The 17,126-nt window shown below is 32.6% G+C and overlaps 1 protein-coding gene across 2 annotated transcripts in view; it reads right to left on the bottom strand.

Annotated features, from left to right (window-relative positions):
* Positions 1-2,105: 2,105 nt before the first annotated feature.
* The window catches only part of ARHGAP5 (Rho GTPase activating protein 5), a 73,364-nt gene continuing 58,343 nt past the window's right edge, over positions 2,106-17,126 (bottom strand). For both annotated transcript variants that reach the window (XM_030854764.2, XM_030854765.2), the window contains exons 4-7: positions 15,158-15,235; positions 12,259-12,390; positions 10,126-10,231; positions 2,106-5,034 (exon numbers count right to left, since the gene is read on the bottom strand). In XM_030854764.2, coding sequence (XP_030710624.1) covers positions 4,707-5,034; positions 10,126-10,231; positions 12,259-12,390; positions 15,158-15,235 — 644 coding nt within the window. In that variant the 3' untranslated portion in view covers positions 2,106-4,706. The remainder of the gene's footprint in view (positions 5,035-10,125; positions 10,232-12,258; positions 12,391-15,157; positions 15,236-17,126) is intronic.

The raw sequence follows: 17,126 nt of genomic DNA, 5'->3' as shown, positions 1-17,126 counted from the left end.
TGAATTAGTAAAGCAATTAGTAAATATATCAATTGCTAATCCAACATCACTTGTGCTGGAATAAGATTTAACACAAAACAGAAATTTGAAAAAATAGGTTTTAACACTAAGGGAATCTTAACTAAGTATCAGATAAACTATTAGAACAAGAAAGCCATTATTAAATAGTTCATAATAAATTTATGAATAAATTTTATGAGGCAAATAAAGCTGAATAGAAAAACTATACTGTGGGAATAAACAAATATTAGGTCGTTTCTAAAGTACAAATTCCTTGACAACTACTTACAGCAGAAGTGCGTATACTGCAGGTCTTGGCACTCTTCTAATGATGAGTAAAAAATAACTAAGCCAGAACTGCCAGCACTGCATTAATTTCAAGGTTTATAATTTTATACATTAAACTTAGTTATAACTGAAATCCTACCTTTGACTACCACTGATTAGCTTTTCAAAATCATTCCTACTGCCTGCAAAATTTCTACAGACTAATATTGAACATTTTAAGACTTAAACAATGTGAGAACTGTGGATCCTTCCCACCCAGCGCCACCCCCCAAACACACCCCAAGAGTTAAAACTAATATTGTAAGGGAAAAAAAAAATGGCCTCATGCTTATAGGATGATGATGAGGACCAACTGAATAGTGGATATTCCCAAAGTTCCTTAGTTAGTAGATTTTTAACTGCTTTAAAAAGATCATGGTACTTGGATCACATCTAACGACTGGATATTGGATATGAGATGTCATTAATGCTTGTACAGTCTTCTCAACTACACACAGATCCTACCATAACAAATCAGTTTTGAAGAGTAGTTCCTTCCCTTATTAAACCTTAGAAAATTTTATTTTCAGACATTTGATAAATTGAAAATGCTAAGAACTTTAACAGTTCAGACACAATAAAAAATTTTAAGTGTCCCATAAAGTTCTGAAACAAATCAGAAATTGTTCAGCCTAAGAATTAAGGAACTTAATTAAAAGGATTAAACTCAAGATAAACAAATAAAATGATTCAGGTCAAACTGACCTCACCAGATCCATAGAATCTGACAACATATACCTATAGAAGTTTGACTTAATATTCATAAACCATGAAGAAAATAAAAATATTGTTGTTCAATGTTAGCACCTCTGTTATAAACTAGAATAGCCTTCAAAAAATTTTCAGTGGCTCAAAATATGTCTAGGCACAGCTCGAAATTCCAGGTAACATTTGAGTCTTAGAAATCTGTGCAATCCTGTTTTCCTAAACATTTAAAAATTAATTTTCATCTGTATGTATACATCCAGAATAAATTTTAGATCTCCTCTCATGGGTACAGTAAAAGCTCAATAATACACTTCCCTAATAAAATTTTCATCACAATTTTAAAAACATTTTCCTATTTTATGAAAAAATATTAGTTGATTTTTACCAATAAAATGGTAAAATTAGAGGCAACTATAACTTAAAATTACACAGCTTCTTAATGTTTTATTCACAGCATTCTTCATACAGAAGAAGCTTCACTGATATTTAATTTACTGCAGCATCCTGTTGGTGAAGCACAAAATTACATTAATTATAAACGAAGAAACAAAGCACTTTTGACTTTTTAAAATTATATATATATATTTATATCCAGTTGACAAATAGCATCACAATTATTACTGTATAAAAAACTAAAAATCACATGGAAGCTAAGGCCTAAGTTCTTATTCCAATTGTTCCTTTTTGTTCCTATCTAAGAGATATTAGAAATTAAATTGCAGTACCTCAAAAAAAAAAGTCTACATTATTTACATATAGTATGGAAAATAAAAGCTGCTTTTTGGCTAAGTTAGATTGCTGCTACCTACATTATTTACATTGTAAATGTTGGAAAAAATAAGCACTACTAACAAATACCATTTCAAATGAAAATATGTTGTGCCTGGAATTTTGTTCTAAAATTAATTGTATATCCTAATAAGTGTTTGTTGAATAGAATTTGACTTCCCATAAATCTACTGAAAATTTGAGAATTCCACTACGCTTCTTTATACTGCTAATCTAGATACTGTTAAGTACAATACTGTAATAATTACAAGCACTGAAGCTTAAATGAAACGATGGCAACATGTGTGTAGATGGAATTTTATTTAAAACTGTAAAATATAATGCCTTAATGTTTACGCATAATTACGAGACTACCTAATATTCTTTTCATCCTTTAAGAAGTTTCATATATGATAGTTCCCTAAACAGTGAAACCTTCCAGTAACTTACCAGAAAAAAGTTTAATCATATTATTGTTTTTAGCATTATTTTTCTAATATTTAAAAACATATCTAAACCCTTGGCAAAAACAAACGCAATCAATTCAGTGTAACAGACTGAGCTTTAAACCGTATTTTAATTTTCAATTAACTGTAACCTATCTGTTAAGTGAACCAAAAGTAGAATTTTAAATGACCCACTATGAAGCTTTTCAAATCAATTATAGAATGCATAGAAAAGTGGAGATAAATTTTTGGGAAGGTGTAAGGTAGTAAATGTGGAAAATGGTAAATGCTAGTTTCAATAACAAAAGTTGTACTAAATGCACATGAAAGTTAAATTAACACAGTATAAAAGAGAATAGCTTAAATAAACTGGGATTCACATATTACAATAGCAAAGTTATGACCAAATGAACTGAAGACATGAACAGTTCTGAAAATTCTCTTTTCAGCCTACTTCCAAAAGAAATAGTCAGGCTTTTTTCCTGTACATAGTTTTGAGCTTTGTCTATACCATATATAGTAGAAAAATAAATTCTTTAGCAACCTAGAAACAGTTTATAAAACTCTTAAAGTTTAATTTTCTTTGCCAGACATGCCGATGTTAAACTGACAGCTATAAATTAAAGCTATATAGACAATAGGTATAAGTAATATAGAACAAGTTAAGAATACTACATTTACCAGATTTTTCTTTTTAAAAATTACTGTACTTTCTTAATTCCTGTGTGCTTTGCAATAGGAATAATAGGGACTTTGTTTTCTTAGAAAAGATAATAACATGTAAGAGTATAACACAAATAAGATAATTTATAATATACATGTACTTCAACAGCAGCCTGGTTCATGTCAACATCTTGATTCTGAAGTTAAAATTAGAAGTACAATACCTAGGACATAACAGTTGGGAAAGAATATTTATTTTAGGAAAAAATGGAGTAAATCAAACTCTTAGGAGCCTCAAATCTCAAAATCATCTATTTACTACAGTACACATAAGACAACCTTAAAATTGCAGTATGAAGATTACAATGTGGACCAAAGAATTTTTTCTTTACTACACAAAATATAACCTAGCAACAAAAAAACCATTTTTTCCCTTTCTGGGAAAAAAACTGGCATGGTTTGATAATGAACAAATTTTGAATAAAGCCTAACAAAATTTACCTATGCCACTTATTCTGAAAATTTTATCCATAATTTCGTGTTCTGGTTGTAACTTCACTAAAGAAATGTTTAACCTCCAAAGCAGCAGTCATTTACAGCAAATCTGGTACCAACATCAAAGGAAAAAATTGGTTTAAAAAATGGTGCAAAAGCCACTTTGGATTTTAGTACAACATATCACAGAAAAGAATATGAATACAAGTATGCAACTTTATATATACATACTCCAAAGAGGCTGTCAGTACCCAAAGTATTTTTATTGCTATATTAGCAATGGATTTTTGGATATGTTTTTAAGGGCCACATAAAAATAGATTCAAGGGACAGATTTAAATTGAAGTCCTAGATTAAAATGTTTGGTTTAAAGAATTTTCTACAACAAATTTCATGTTTATGTATGAAAAGTTATATAACCTTATATGAAAATGTCATGAAGTATTTTCTACACTATACTAAATGTATTTCCCAAGAGGGAAAAAATTAAAATATCTAAAATATATTAGATTAAGATTACAAGACCATAATAGATCTTTTGAACATGCATCTGTTTACAGAATTAACAGTATACAAGATGTTTGTTTCATCATGGACTATAAAGAAATGAGTTGGTGACAACTATCCTTTGCACAACATTATCAACTCACTTTAGCCACAAGCATGTCCTTGGTATGTGTGTACAAGAAATATGTCCATTTACCCCCATCAGATCATCCACAGGTTTACTTAGAAGATGAAGGTGCAGAAATATGTTAAGTGTACTTTTCTTTCTTTCAAACAACATCCCAAGCATGGCATAAGTAGCCTGAAATTATAAAATACTTAACTGGGCTTTTAGTTATCTATACAGACTGATAAAAGTAAATTAAGTTGCTCAAATTAGCACATCAAATAACAAAACCAGCCATAAAGCAGGCTGGAAAGCATTAAATGTTTCATATACGTGAGTTTTTAAATCATTTAATTTCTATAGAAAAATTTTATTCACAATATAATGTGACAGAAAATGCCACAGGAATGATATACTGATTGCAATAAGGTTGCATGCAACAGCAGCTTTGTATTTTATAGCTATTTTTGTTTATAAAAATTAAACCTCTCCAGTCATGCTTATCACATGGTCTTAGATTTGTAATGTAAATGAATAAGGAATACCATATAGTTCAAAGAGAAAATGTTTCATTATTTTGAATGTGAATTATCTGTAAGAAACATGAAGTATACTACTGAACCCTGAAACATGCATGCCTAGATTTGCTTTTGTCCAATTTCAGGCTGTCTGCAATCACTTCCTACTTATATAATACCAAGAGGATCCGTCTGTAACTGTGGTTGTATCAGCTGAGGTTGCAATGGTGGTGGTAACTGAAGCGGTACCATTGGTTCCACCAACTGTCCTGGGTTTGAAGGTGGTGGAGGAGCCACAGTGTTCGCAGTTTCCACAATTTCTCCATTGTAAAAGAAAAACTGACACTGTTGAATGAATGTTTCAACAACAGATTGATGGATCTTGGTGGTAGACAGAAACTCTCGATTTTCAAAATCAGGTCTCATCAAAGTTGGCCAAAAACAGATGGATAAGTTGTCTGCTGTCATTAGGTTGACTTTATTATGCTGACTGACCCTGAAATTATGATAGGAAAAAAAAAATTAGAAACCAGTCAAAACTCATTGCAATTAAAGAATCTGAGAGCTGGATATTATTTCAGATGATTTGGTTTTACCTTTTTTAAAAATCTTAACTTCAAATTTAAAACATTTTCTTGCTTGTGCATTCCATGTTCAACTACATTCTAATAACAGAAAAAAGCAGTAAAATCCATTCCTTATGAGAACCAAAGATGGTTTTTACTTTGGAAAAACTATCATATCCTCCAACCGGGAGACTTTTCAACTTTCAAAAAACTCAAGTTTCTAGTATTCCAAAAAACAATCTTTTTAATCATTAACTACCTTGTACATCGTTACAAATTTAATTTCAATGACAACAGTTCACAGAGCAAATTCTACCTTAAAATTCTTTTGATCTGACAATAAATAATTTACAAACGACCATATGTTAACTATTTTGCATCCAGTCTTTTAAATATGTGAGCAAGCCCTACTACCATTGTCTGTAATAAGCAAGAAACATAAGAAGCAAATCTTGAATTTTAACTCAAAATTATTAAATTGGGAGGAAAGTTTAGGTATTTTATCCAATCCTCTCATTCACACATGAAGAAACAGCCCAATATGCAAGGTAGCAGGAAAATTTTTTATTTGAATTTGTATATCAAAAAATTAAAAATCTAAACCAAAGGACCCACACCCCCAAACACAGGAGTTGCTCATCTGAGGTAAAATAAGTGCTCTAAAAACATGTGTTCTGTGGTAAAAGTTATTACTATTTGTTAAGAAACTAAATTAGAATATTCAGAATAAAGTCAACCTCTGTTAAAATATAGTGTATAGAGGGGCCCAGTCAGGTGTGTCTATGTGGTAGTCAAGTATAGGTTCTGAAAAACCCATAGATTTGAAAGACATGAATATGGGCATCAAATCTAATTGTTGAGTCAAAAAGTACAAAGGAAAGGTAGCAAATCAGTTAGATGAGGGTGGTCAGGGTCCTTGAAGAGGTAATGTTTGAGTTGAGCCAAGGGTGATGGGTGTTAGTAAAACAGTAGGAAGAAAGAGTAATTTAGTCAAAACAGTGGTTCTCAGATACTACAAAGCTATAGTAATCAAAACAGCGTGGTACTGGCACAAAATCAGACATATGGATCACTGGAACACAAGAGAGAGCCCAGAAACAAACCCACACACCTATGGTCAATTAATCTTTGACAAAGGAGGCAAGAATATACAATGGAGAAAAGACAGTCTCTTCAGCAAATGATGTTGGAAAAGTTGGACAGCAGTATGTAAATCAATGAAGTTAGAACACTCTCTCACATCGTATACAAAAATAAATTCGAAATGGCTTAAAAATTTAAATATAAGACATGACACCATAAAACCCCTAACAAACATAGGGAAAACATTCTCTGACATAAATCGTAGCAATGTGTTCTCAGGTCAGTCTCCTAAGGCAACAGAAATAAAAGCAAAAATAAACAACTGGGACCAAATCAAACTTATAAGCTTTTGCATAGCAAAGGAAACCATAAACAAAATGAAAAGACAACCTACGGAGAGAAAATATTTGCAAAGGATGTGACTGACAAGGGGTTAATTTCCGAATACACAAACAGCTCAGTATCAAAAAACAAACAACCTAATCAAAAAATGGGCAGAAGACCTACATAGACATTTCTCCAAAGAAGACATACAGATGGCCAAGAAGCACATGAAAAGATATTCAACATCACTAGTTATTAGAGAAATGCAAATCAAAACTATAACGAGATACCATCACAGACTGCTCAGAACGGCCACCATCAAAAAGTCTACAAATAATAAATGCTGTAGAGGCTGTGGAGAAAAGGGAACCCTCCTACACTGTTGTTGGGAATGTAAATTGGTGCAGCCACTATGGAGAACAGTATGGTGGTTTCTTAAAAAACTAAAAATAGAGTTGCCATATGATCCAGCAATCCCACTCCTGGGCATATATCCAGAAAAGATGAAAGCTCTAATTTGAAATGTTATATGCACCCCAATGTTCACAGCAGCACTACTTACAATAGCTAAGACATGGAAGATATGGTGTGTATGTATGTGTGTATATATATATAGAGAGATAGATAGATAGATAGATAGATATACACACACACACACACACAATGGTATATTGCTCAGCCACAAAAAAGAATGAAATAATGCCATTTGCAGCTACATGGATGGACCTAGAGATTATCATGTTAAGCAAAGTAAGGCAGAAAGAGAAAGATAAATACCATATGATATCACTTATATGTGGAATCTAAAAAAAAAAAATGATACAAATTAACTTATTTACAAAACAGAAACAGATTCTCACAGACACAAAAAACAAACCTATGGTTACCAAAAGTGAAAGGGTGTGTGGGGCATAAATGAGGAGTTTGGGATTAACAGATAAACACTACTATATATAAAATAGATAAACAATACTGTATAGCACAGGAACTATATTCAATAGCTTTTAATAACCTATAATGGAAAAGAATCTAAAAAAAGAATATATATAACTGAATCACTTTGCTGTACACCTGAAAACTAACATGACATTGTAAATCAACCATACTTCGATAAAAAAGCAAACAAACAGATTCTCAGTGTGTATCAGAACTTCCTGGAGGGCCTGTTAAAACAGATTGATAAGTATGTCTGGGGTGGGGCCTGATAATTTGCATTCCTAACAAGTTCCCAGGTGATGCTGATGCTGCTGCTTTGAGGACTGAATTTTGAGAAAGACTGAGGCAGTCATGTTAAGATGTGATAAGGGACCAGGCACAAATTGATACTTTCGGTTAAGTCCTATTAGTTTAATACAGTGGCACTTGGTGTTGCACGGTGGAAAAGGAAAGGAGATTTAACAGAGTAAGTTAGAACTAGGCCACTTAATGATAAACAATTTAGATTTTTTTCCTTTAGGATGTAAGTGATCTTTACACAAAGAACTTTTAGAAAGATCATTCTGGCATCAGGATCAAGGGAGAATCAAGAAGAAAAATAGGCAGAGAGAGAGCTCAATGACAAACTAGAGTTTCCTAAATGAGAAATGATAAAATTTAAACTAAAGCAGTGGCAGAGGAATGAAAAGGAAAACTAATCAGGAGAAAAAACTAATTTGACACAATAACTCACTGAATATGGAAGGTGAGAGAAAATACATCCAAAGAACAGCTCCATGGATTAATTTTTGCAATCTGTCAATCACCCAATATATATTTATCATTTATTTCCTATACTGGAATGTAAAGTTCCATGAAATGTGATTATTTTATTTACTGCTATGTCTGTATAGGGTTTACAAGAGTACCTGTCACAAAAAGTACATCCATTATAATCAATAGTTGAGTGTTTGTTCTAAAATTTAAGTCTGATGATACTATTTCTCTGTTCTACTCTCTAGTGGCTCCCCATACCATTCAGAGTAACAATCATGCAATGCTTTTTTCATTGACAAAGTCTTGCTCCCCACCCCACCCCCCATAAATGTCAGCTGAACTCAACAGTGCACTTAGTGATAGACATGAAAGCAACCTCCTTGTCAGTAAAATATTTTGAGGACTAAAACTAATCAATAGGCTAAACTCTGGGTAGTACTGCCCTATCCTTCACTCTGCTCAAACCACACAGGCCTTTTTGCTGTTCCTCAACATGCCAAATATGCCTGTCATTAACTGTTGTATCACTGGAGTCAAACACAGTTAAGTGTCTTAATATAACATTGATGGTGGGCTAGCACTGTGATTCTTTGCATATGCTCTTCCCTTTGTCTCTTTTCCCTATTGTTTTTAATAAAGTCCAATTCTTGTTTCAGCACTTTAATCAGGCAATACAATAATATGTTCATATACCATCCCTACATTCCGTATTGGGTAAGGTCTCCTGTAGTGCCCTGTACACATCTGTTAAATCATGAACCACGTTGCATGGTAATTTTCAAAAGAGGAAATTCCACTAATTATACTGCAATACTATGTATGTTGGTATTTTCTCACAGACGGAGACCCCAGAGAAGAGTTACTAGAAGTGCTAATATAATTTTATGCTACATTGATAACAACAAAAAAACTTTAAACACTGCTTAATACTCTCTTTTAAGAGGTATAGACTGAAATGTATTTGTTTTGGACACTGACATTATTAGTTAAAAAAAACCAAACCTCAGTTCGTTAAAATGCTAGTAGAAAATACTGTGAAGAGTAGACTTTTGAAAAATGTAGTACAAATACTAATAATTCTATTCAGTCTCAATAACAACTTTGTGAGCTATTATTCTTCTCATTCTTATAGTTGAGAAAAATCAAGACTTAGGCAGGGTGAAGTATTTGTCCAAAGCCACAGAACTAAAAATGTTTCAAAGCCAAGCCTATTTAATTCCACAGTCTTGAGCTTTACACTATTATACAATATTAATATTGCCTTTCATTTAAGAAATGGTGTTGGGAAGAGTATCTTTATAGAAAAAAGTATAAACTTGAAGCTTAACATATTTAAGGCTTTTGATATAGGATTAATGTCCTGCATTTCAGTCACAGTCAAGGTGGATAGTAATATGAATTCAAGTTTCTAATAAAATTTCACTATGAAGAATATCCAAACAAAACAAGCAAGATACACAAAAGAGACACAGTACAAAAGAAGAGGCAATTAAACCACTTAATAAAACTTGGATTCTAGTTATAAGATGTGTCACTTGAGCATGTGATTTCTCTCTTTAAACCTCAACCTTTCCAACTTCAAATAGGTTGATCTGGTTAATTATCTAAGTATCATTTCATAACTAAAATTCTAAGATTCTATAGAAGTGAATTGTTAAAGAACAGCAGTGACAAAAAAAAGTACTCACCACACTTATTATTTATATAATCATGTTAGATACTAAAAGGGTCATATACCTTTCTTTAAACAAGTTGATGAAAAATCTATTTTAAAAATACAGAAAAACTAATTCAGAGAACCAAAATTGAACTGCATGTTTAAATTAGTCTCTCTTTCTCTATTCTATGATCACCCAATTTATAAAGTTACGTGTTTGAAATCCGTAGTGCATTTTATTTGCAAAAACGAAAAATAAAAATACCTGTTTAGATGTGTTATTACATATCTGAATACATCATAGTTAACAGGATGAAATTTCTTAACGATTTCTTTCAGTGCATGAAGACGTTCTGTTTTATCCGGGATTTCTGTAAAATTAAAGTAGCGAGGAATTTGTGTGAAACACAAACATTAAAAAATATTGATAAAGCTTCCTGCTATGCTTATTGTATGAGACAATCAAGAATGTATATAAAGCATATCAGGAGGGGGAAACAAAAACAAAGAAAATGTTGTAAAGAGCCTGCTAATAAACAGACCACCATCTATTTACAATAGCCTTTTCACAAGTAAAGCTAATAACTGAAGATCAAAGTAACCTGGGGGTGGCAAAATAGGAAATGGTATATTAGTAATTTCTCTAAGCAACTTATATAACTAGATACTGATTTAGAATTAACTAATTACTTACAAATCTGTTAGGCTCTTCATATTCATGCTACAGATAGTAAGTATTTTAGGCTTTGTGGGTGAAACTACTCAACTCTGCAGTGGTACAAAAGCGGCCACAAACAATATGTAACTAGAGTGACTGTGATCCAACAGAACTTTAAAAATCTGAATTCATATAATTTTAGTATTTCATAAAATTTTCTTTTAATATTTTTTCAACCATTTAAAAATGTAAAAAAACATTCTTAGCTTGCAAGCCTTCTGAAAACTGATGGCACGCTAAATTTGGCCCACAGGCCAGTTTGCCAACACCTGATTTAAAGCATTATACTTATTTATAATCCACTTAGCTTATAAAACATTGTTCTTCACAAGTAACACAAGCAGTACAAGCATTTAGCTCAGTTACTTTCCAAATTTACACAAATTATGAAACAGGATAACTGAAATGTGGCTCTGCTGTAAATGGGAGAGGACAGAGTGCCTTACTGCTCTGCTCTTCCTCATTCAGTTCATTCTTCTAAAATAACAATGGATTCCTCTGGAGGAGGCCAGTCTGCCAACCAACTCATGGTAGTACACTAAGTACTAACAAATTTCTCATTTGCCACATATTACTTCTAAATCAGCCCTCAATATTTCCTAAGTAGGGAAGTTCTGAGGCTATTGTTCATGGCCAAAACGTAAGAAAATCTAAGCTATCAATTGGACTATTTTCCTAGTTTTCGTATGAGAGAATGTATAAGGCAACTGCATCTTATGACAATATACTGAAGTGGATTTCAATGAAAAGAAAATTAACTGAGAACTTTAACAATAAGTATTATAAGTAGTCTCATGCTACAGAGCTTGAAGACTTGTAATCAAAAGGAAATATTAAAGAGAAATATTTAGAAACTACATTAAATTTAGCCATTGAGAACACAATGTGGATTAAGCACTAGGTTACCTGATATTCAAATAGACCTTTGGTCTCATTTTCCAGATAACAAATGAGTATTTGATTCATAGAAACATCTGGATGAATGATGATGCCAAGTAGGAATCAATACTGAATGAGTACCCATTTTCCTGTCTGTCTTTTTCAAAAACTGAATTAAGACATGAGGCCAAAGTTAATTTCTTTGACTTAAAAAATATTTATATACACATGTATACAGACCATACACAGGTTAATATGTTACTAAAGTACATTACAGATACATTCATTTGAAGACTTAATTTCTTTTTTTCTTTTTTTTTTTTTTTTGCAGTAGGTGGGCCTCTCACTGTTGTGGCCTCTCCCGTTGCGGAGCACAGGCTCTGGACGCGCAGGCTCAGCAGCCATGGCTCACGGGCCCAGCCACTCCGCAGCATGTGGGATCTTCCCGGACCGGGGCACGAACCCGTGTCCCCTGCATCGGCAGGCGGACTCTCAACCACTGCGCCAGCAGGGAAGCCCAAGACTTAATTTCTTTTTCTTACAATGCCTTTGAGTTTGAATTAAAAACACAAATCTCAAACTTCTAGTATAATGATCTAACTTCTAAGAGCACCTAGTCATCTGGGAGCCTAGATAAAACTATTTATTTAAAGGGAAAGAGCTTTAATAAACAGTTCTAGAAGCTGAATTTTTATTAGCTACATATTCTAGTGCATGACTGATTTTAACACAAAGCAATCAATGTACAAACCCCACTATCATCATCCCTCTCAAAAAAAAAAAAAGGAGGCTTTTACTTACTTGCTGCTTCCAATAGCTCTGGATGAAGAGAATATGGAATTAAAGGATCTGGTAGATCCGCAAAGAAAGCTTTAAGAGCTCCAGCTACAGCATTTACTGTTACTTCCATTGATACTAGACTGATATTATGATCTATAAGACAAAAATAAAAATTAAAACTATAATAAATTTAAATTTATTACAGGAGAAGTAAGTTAAAGGGATACTTGTAGATCCAAAGACATTTAAGTCTTCTCATGGACCACCTTTCTTCACAGGCTGATTCATCCCTTCCCCATTGTTTTAATATAATTTTGCCTGACAAACTATAGATAAGGAAAGAGAAAACCAAGTAAGAAGCATTTTCTGTGACAATAAAAAAATGCTATTAGGCTTGTCAGTATATGAGACATCTCTCTTCTTTTGAAACATTCTGTTCACATAAGCTATTTAAAAGAGGCCATAAGGAAGCAGAAAGACAAAAGATAGGAATCATGCATATAAATTCAAGTTTTGATGGATGATGGATGTTCACTAAACTTACTGTGGTAATCATTTCATGATATATATAAGTCAAATCATTATGTTGTACACCTTATACAGTACTGTATGTCAATTATTATCTCAATAAAACTGGAAGAAAAAACAAAATCACTATACCTCATGGAGTATGCTTAACTGGACATAAAAGGGGTAAAAGGCGAACACTATTTTATTGTTTCAATATACATTATTATTCTCACATCGCAGGACCACTTTTGTGTGTTTTTTCTACAATATTATACTGCAAGCCAATATAAATTGTAATCTACGGTGTAAATCTACTAGTTCCCTGGTGGAGAAATTATACTTAAAAAATTTTAATATAAAACACTTTAAACACTTATCAGTGAAGTTCTGACTTAAAAAATAAGAATGTAACATATTAAAGGTATATCATAAGGTTAATTTGCTATTAAAAAAGTAACATTTTCCTTATTATAAATACAATGAATATTTATAATAAAAAATTACTCCCATAACCAAGAGATAATCACTGTTTATACTTTAGCATGTTTCCTTTCAGCCCTTTTCTGCTCATTAAAAAAAAAATATATATATATAGATAGATTTTATATTGGATTTAATTTTTAAGGCATTATCCAAGGTTAATAAAATTTCACAAGCAACTTTTAAAAACTTTTTGAGGGGGCAGGTAACATTTCATTGTAATTTCAAACTTGCAGAAAATTTGCAAGAATAATAAAAATACAAAGAACTCACATATATCCTTAACCAAGAATCACCAATCCTTACATTCTGCCCTACATAAACAATTCTAATGGCTACAAAACGTTCTCCCAGATATAAAAATTTACATAATATTCTATTACTGAACATTCAGATTTATTTCATTTAAAAATATTATAAAGATGTTATGATAACAACTTTTATGTACTAAAGCTTAGGTCCTTAGGCAGGCTATATTCCTTGTAATAACAGCTACCCAGTGAACATTTAACATGGTGCCTGGCACAGAAAACTCGTTATATGCATTATCTCATTATTCCTCAGTTACTCTTATCACTCCCATTCTAGATATGAAAAAGTTGAGATTTAGAAAGGTTAACCTCCCTAGGCCACAAAGACAGTAAGTGGCAGAACCAGAAAACAAAACCAGAAACTCTAATTCAAAAGGCCCTGGTACTGACGACTACTCTTCCTTCATTACCTGAAGTGAAATTGTACCAATTTGCTAAAGTCTAAGCAGTTCTTCTAACAATTTTTTTTAAATGAAATACCATGCAATAATGTATGGTATTTGAAATATCATGCAATAATGAAATACCAGTCTTTCAAAGCAAGGCACACACACAAACACCCCACCCACCACTCAACTTTACCATTTACCACTCAACATTTTACCATTTCAACACATATAATCTTCATTATTTTATACAGCTATCTAGTATTCTACTTGTCAACAGGATTGGTCCCCCTACCTTTAAAACAAAATACAAACAATGCTGCAATAAATATCTTGGTATGCTTACACAAAGACTTTTGTAACATAAGTATTTACAAATAGAATTTCTCCAACAAAGCTACCTGAAGCACCCATAACCAACAGCATACAACATACCTGCTTGCCTACACTCTATCAACAATCCTTTCCACTCACATAATAAAATAAATACAACCTTTTTGTTTTAATTTTTATTTCTTTATAACTGACAGAGGTTGAGCATATTTTCATATATTTGTTGGTTGCTTTCTTCTGATATGAATTGCTTAATCTAGCAAAGAAATTCCACAGCCACACCAAGTTTACAGTTTGTCCCCTGATTCTGTTTGCTTTATACACTATTTCATACAGAAGTTTTACATTTTTAGGCAGTCTAGTTTATCATCTTGTTCATGCTTTCTAGGTTTCATGTCAAGTTTAGGCCTCTCCCTACTCCAAGATTATAAATATATTCACTCGTTTTTCTCCCTAGAACTTAGTTTTCATTTTTTGCATTTAAACCTTTGATCTCATACAGATTTCCTTTAATATGAGTAGGAAATTCAGCTTTTTGAAACTTCCTAATGGTTAGTTGGCCCAGTATCATGAAGGAAAAAAAAAACCTTTTAAATCACAACTTTAAATAGGTGCAATCTGTGATATACAAAGATGATGATGCATCATAACTCAATTTATTGCTTCTCTAATTCTGGTAATGGATTTATAGCTCTCCCATTTGTTGACTGTGGTATCTGTTCCATTAAATACTTCCAATACTACTTCAAAACTTTCTCCCCTAAACATCCATATTCTTAGGAGGTTTTCATATGAAATTTCAATGAGGGAAATAATAAAACAATGATTTTATTTTATCTTCTATAATTATCTTACCTTGATCAAATATATATATAAATATATCTATAATTATCTTCTTACCTTGATCAAACTGCTTCTGAATATTGTCTTGATCAGTTTTGTTCCCACTAACACGGTACAGTCCTTCAGTACATAATCCTAAAAGAATAAATAAATAAATAGACTTTTACACATGAATATATAGCTATAACAAAGAATTTACTTAACCTTATGTACATCTTAGTGACTTAGAAAATATGGTGGTAAAATATTTTTAAGAATAAAATATTCTTGAGCATTTCATTTAAAGTAAGTTCTTAATGGACTACCTTAATTTTAAACCATTTAGCCTACCCAGTTCCATGTAAAATAAGATACATTTCTTCCTAGTCCACTAAACACAGCTAAAATTCCTAAGTGCCATATATTAAAAACGTCAAAAGACTCTGAAAGGTGGAGAGAAAGTGAATTTGAATAGCAACCACAGAATTTGAAGAACAACAACACAGTGAGTTTCCTGGGTTTTCCTTTTGCTTCTTACGTATCTTAGACCAGGCAACAGAGAAGCCTGCAACCCAGAAGTACCAATGAGCACAGGCAAAAAAATAAAAATAAAAACAAAACACCACTCAGAAAACCAACAAGAAAAGCCAGTTCTCTCTAATGAAAGGATTGGGAAAGGTGCAGACTAGGAAGCAAAAACATTTTTTACTGTTACTGCCCTACTACAGCCAAACACCATGGAATCCACTCCTCCTCATCCACATCAGTGGAACCAAGTAGGGAGACTAGAATTCTACCTCTGCCAGCAGTAACAAAGGTGCCCCTGCCCCCCCTTCAGCAAGGACTGAATGGCAAGTCTGAACTTCTACTACCACCTTGAGGTAAGAGGTACCCTCCCCTCTTCACCATGGTAGTCAACAGAGGCTGGTAGAGATCAAGTGGGGAGGGGAGTCCAATCTTCCAGCCCCACTTTGTAGTAATGAGGCAGCTGCACTTCCCCTGCCTGGTGCAGTGTCAGAGGAGGCCTGCTAAAATAGATTTAAATAAGATCCAAAGTTTCACAGCATACTACCCAAAATGTCTAGAATACAATAATAATAAAACTAAAATCATTCATCATTCCAAGAACCAAGAAAGTCTCAACCTGAATGAGAAAAAACAATTAACAGACACCAATACAAAGATATCAGTTGTGGAATTACCTGACAAGGATTTTAAAGCATCATAAAACACTTCAGTGAACAATTATAAACACACTTGAAACAAACTTCCCAATAGAAAGTTTTAGCAAAGAAACAGAAACATAAGGAGGAACTAACTGGAAATTTTAGAACTAGAATTACAGTAACAGAAACAACAAATTCACTGAATGGGATCAATAATAGAAAAGTGATGACAGAGTAATGATAATGAATAAATGAACTTGAAGACAAATCAGTAGAAATTACCCAATCTAAAGAAATTAGACTAAAAAAAAATGATGAGCCTCAGGGATTTGTGGGACAATAACAAAAGATCTAATATTTGTGTCATCAGACGAAAACCTATCTCTATGTTCAATGGGAAGTTTCTGAAAGCACTTCTGAAAGAGACTCCATTTGATAAGGCATTGTATTGTTCTGATCCCAAGGAGAAAAAAAGAATCAACAGAAACGCAGAATTTGTCAAATTTATCCCTGGACAAATGTCAAGGTGCTTGTATGGGACAATATGTTAATTCTAATTTTTTATATTCAGAAATTCATGGTCATAAAGGTAGCAAAAATCCACTGATAAAAGTGTCAAAGTTATTAAATCCAAAGTTTTAACTTCAGTGAAGCATGGCAGACACCACCAAATAACCAAAATTATTATCATCTACAGTGGGACAAAATAACATCCTATCCCAACAGATATGATGCATTTAGAAGGATACAACATTACTTTGGTGGTATTTCTAACAAAAATGCATAATTTGAATCTAATAATGAGGAAACAGTAACCTCAAATTGAAGGAGAAATAAAAAGTTCATTTGTACAGTAAAATGCCAACCAATAAACATACAAA

Source organism: Globicephala melas, chromosome 2 (assembly GCF_963455315.2).
Source record: "Globicephala melas chromosome 2, mGloMel1.2, whole genome shotgun sequence".
Lineage (NCBI taxonomy): Eukaryota > Metazoa > Chordata > Mammalia > Artiodactyla > Delphinidae > Globicephala > Globicephala melas.
Note: the sequence above shows the minus strand (reverse complement) of the source record. Positions and strands in the feature narration are given on the sequence as shown.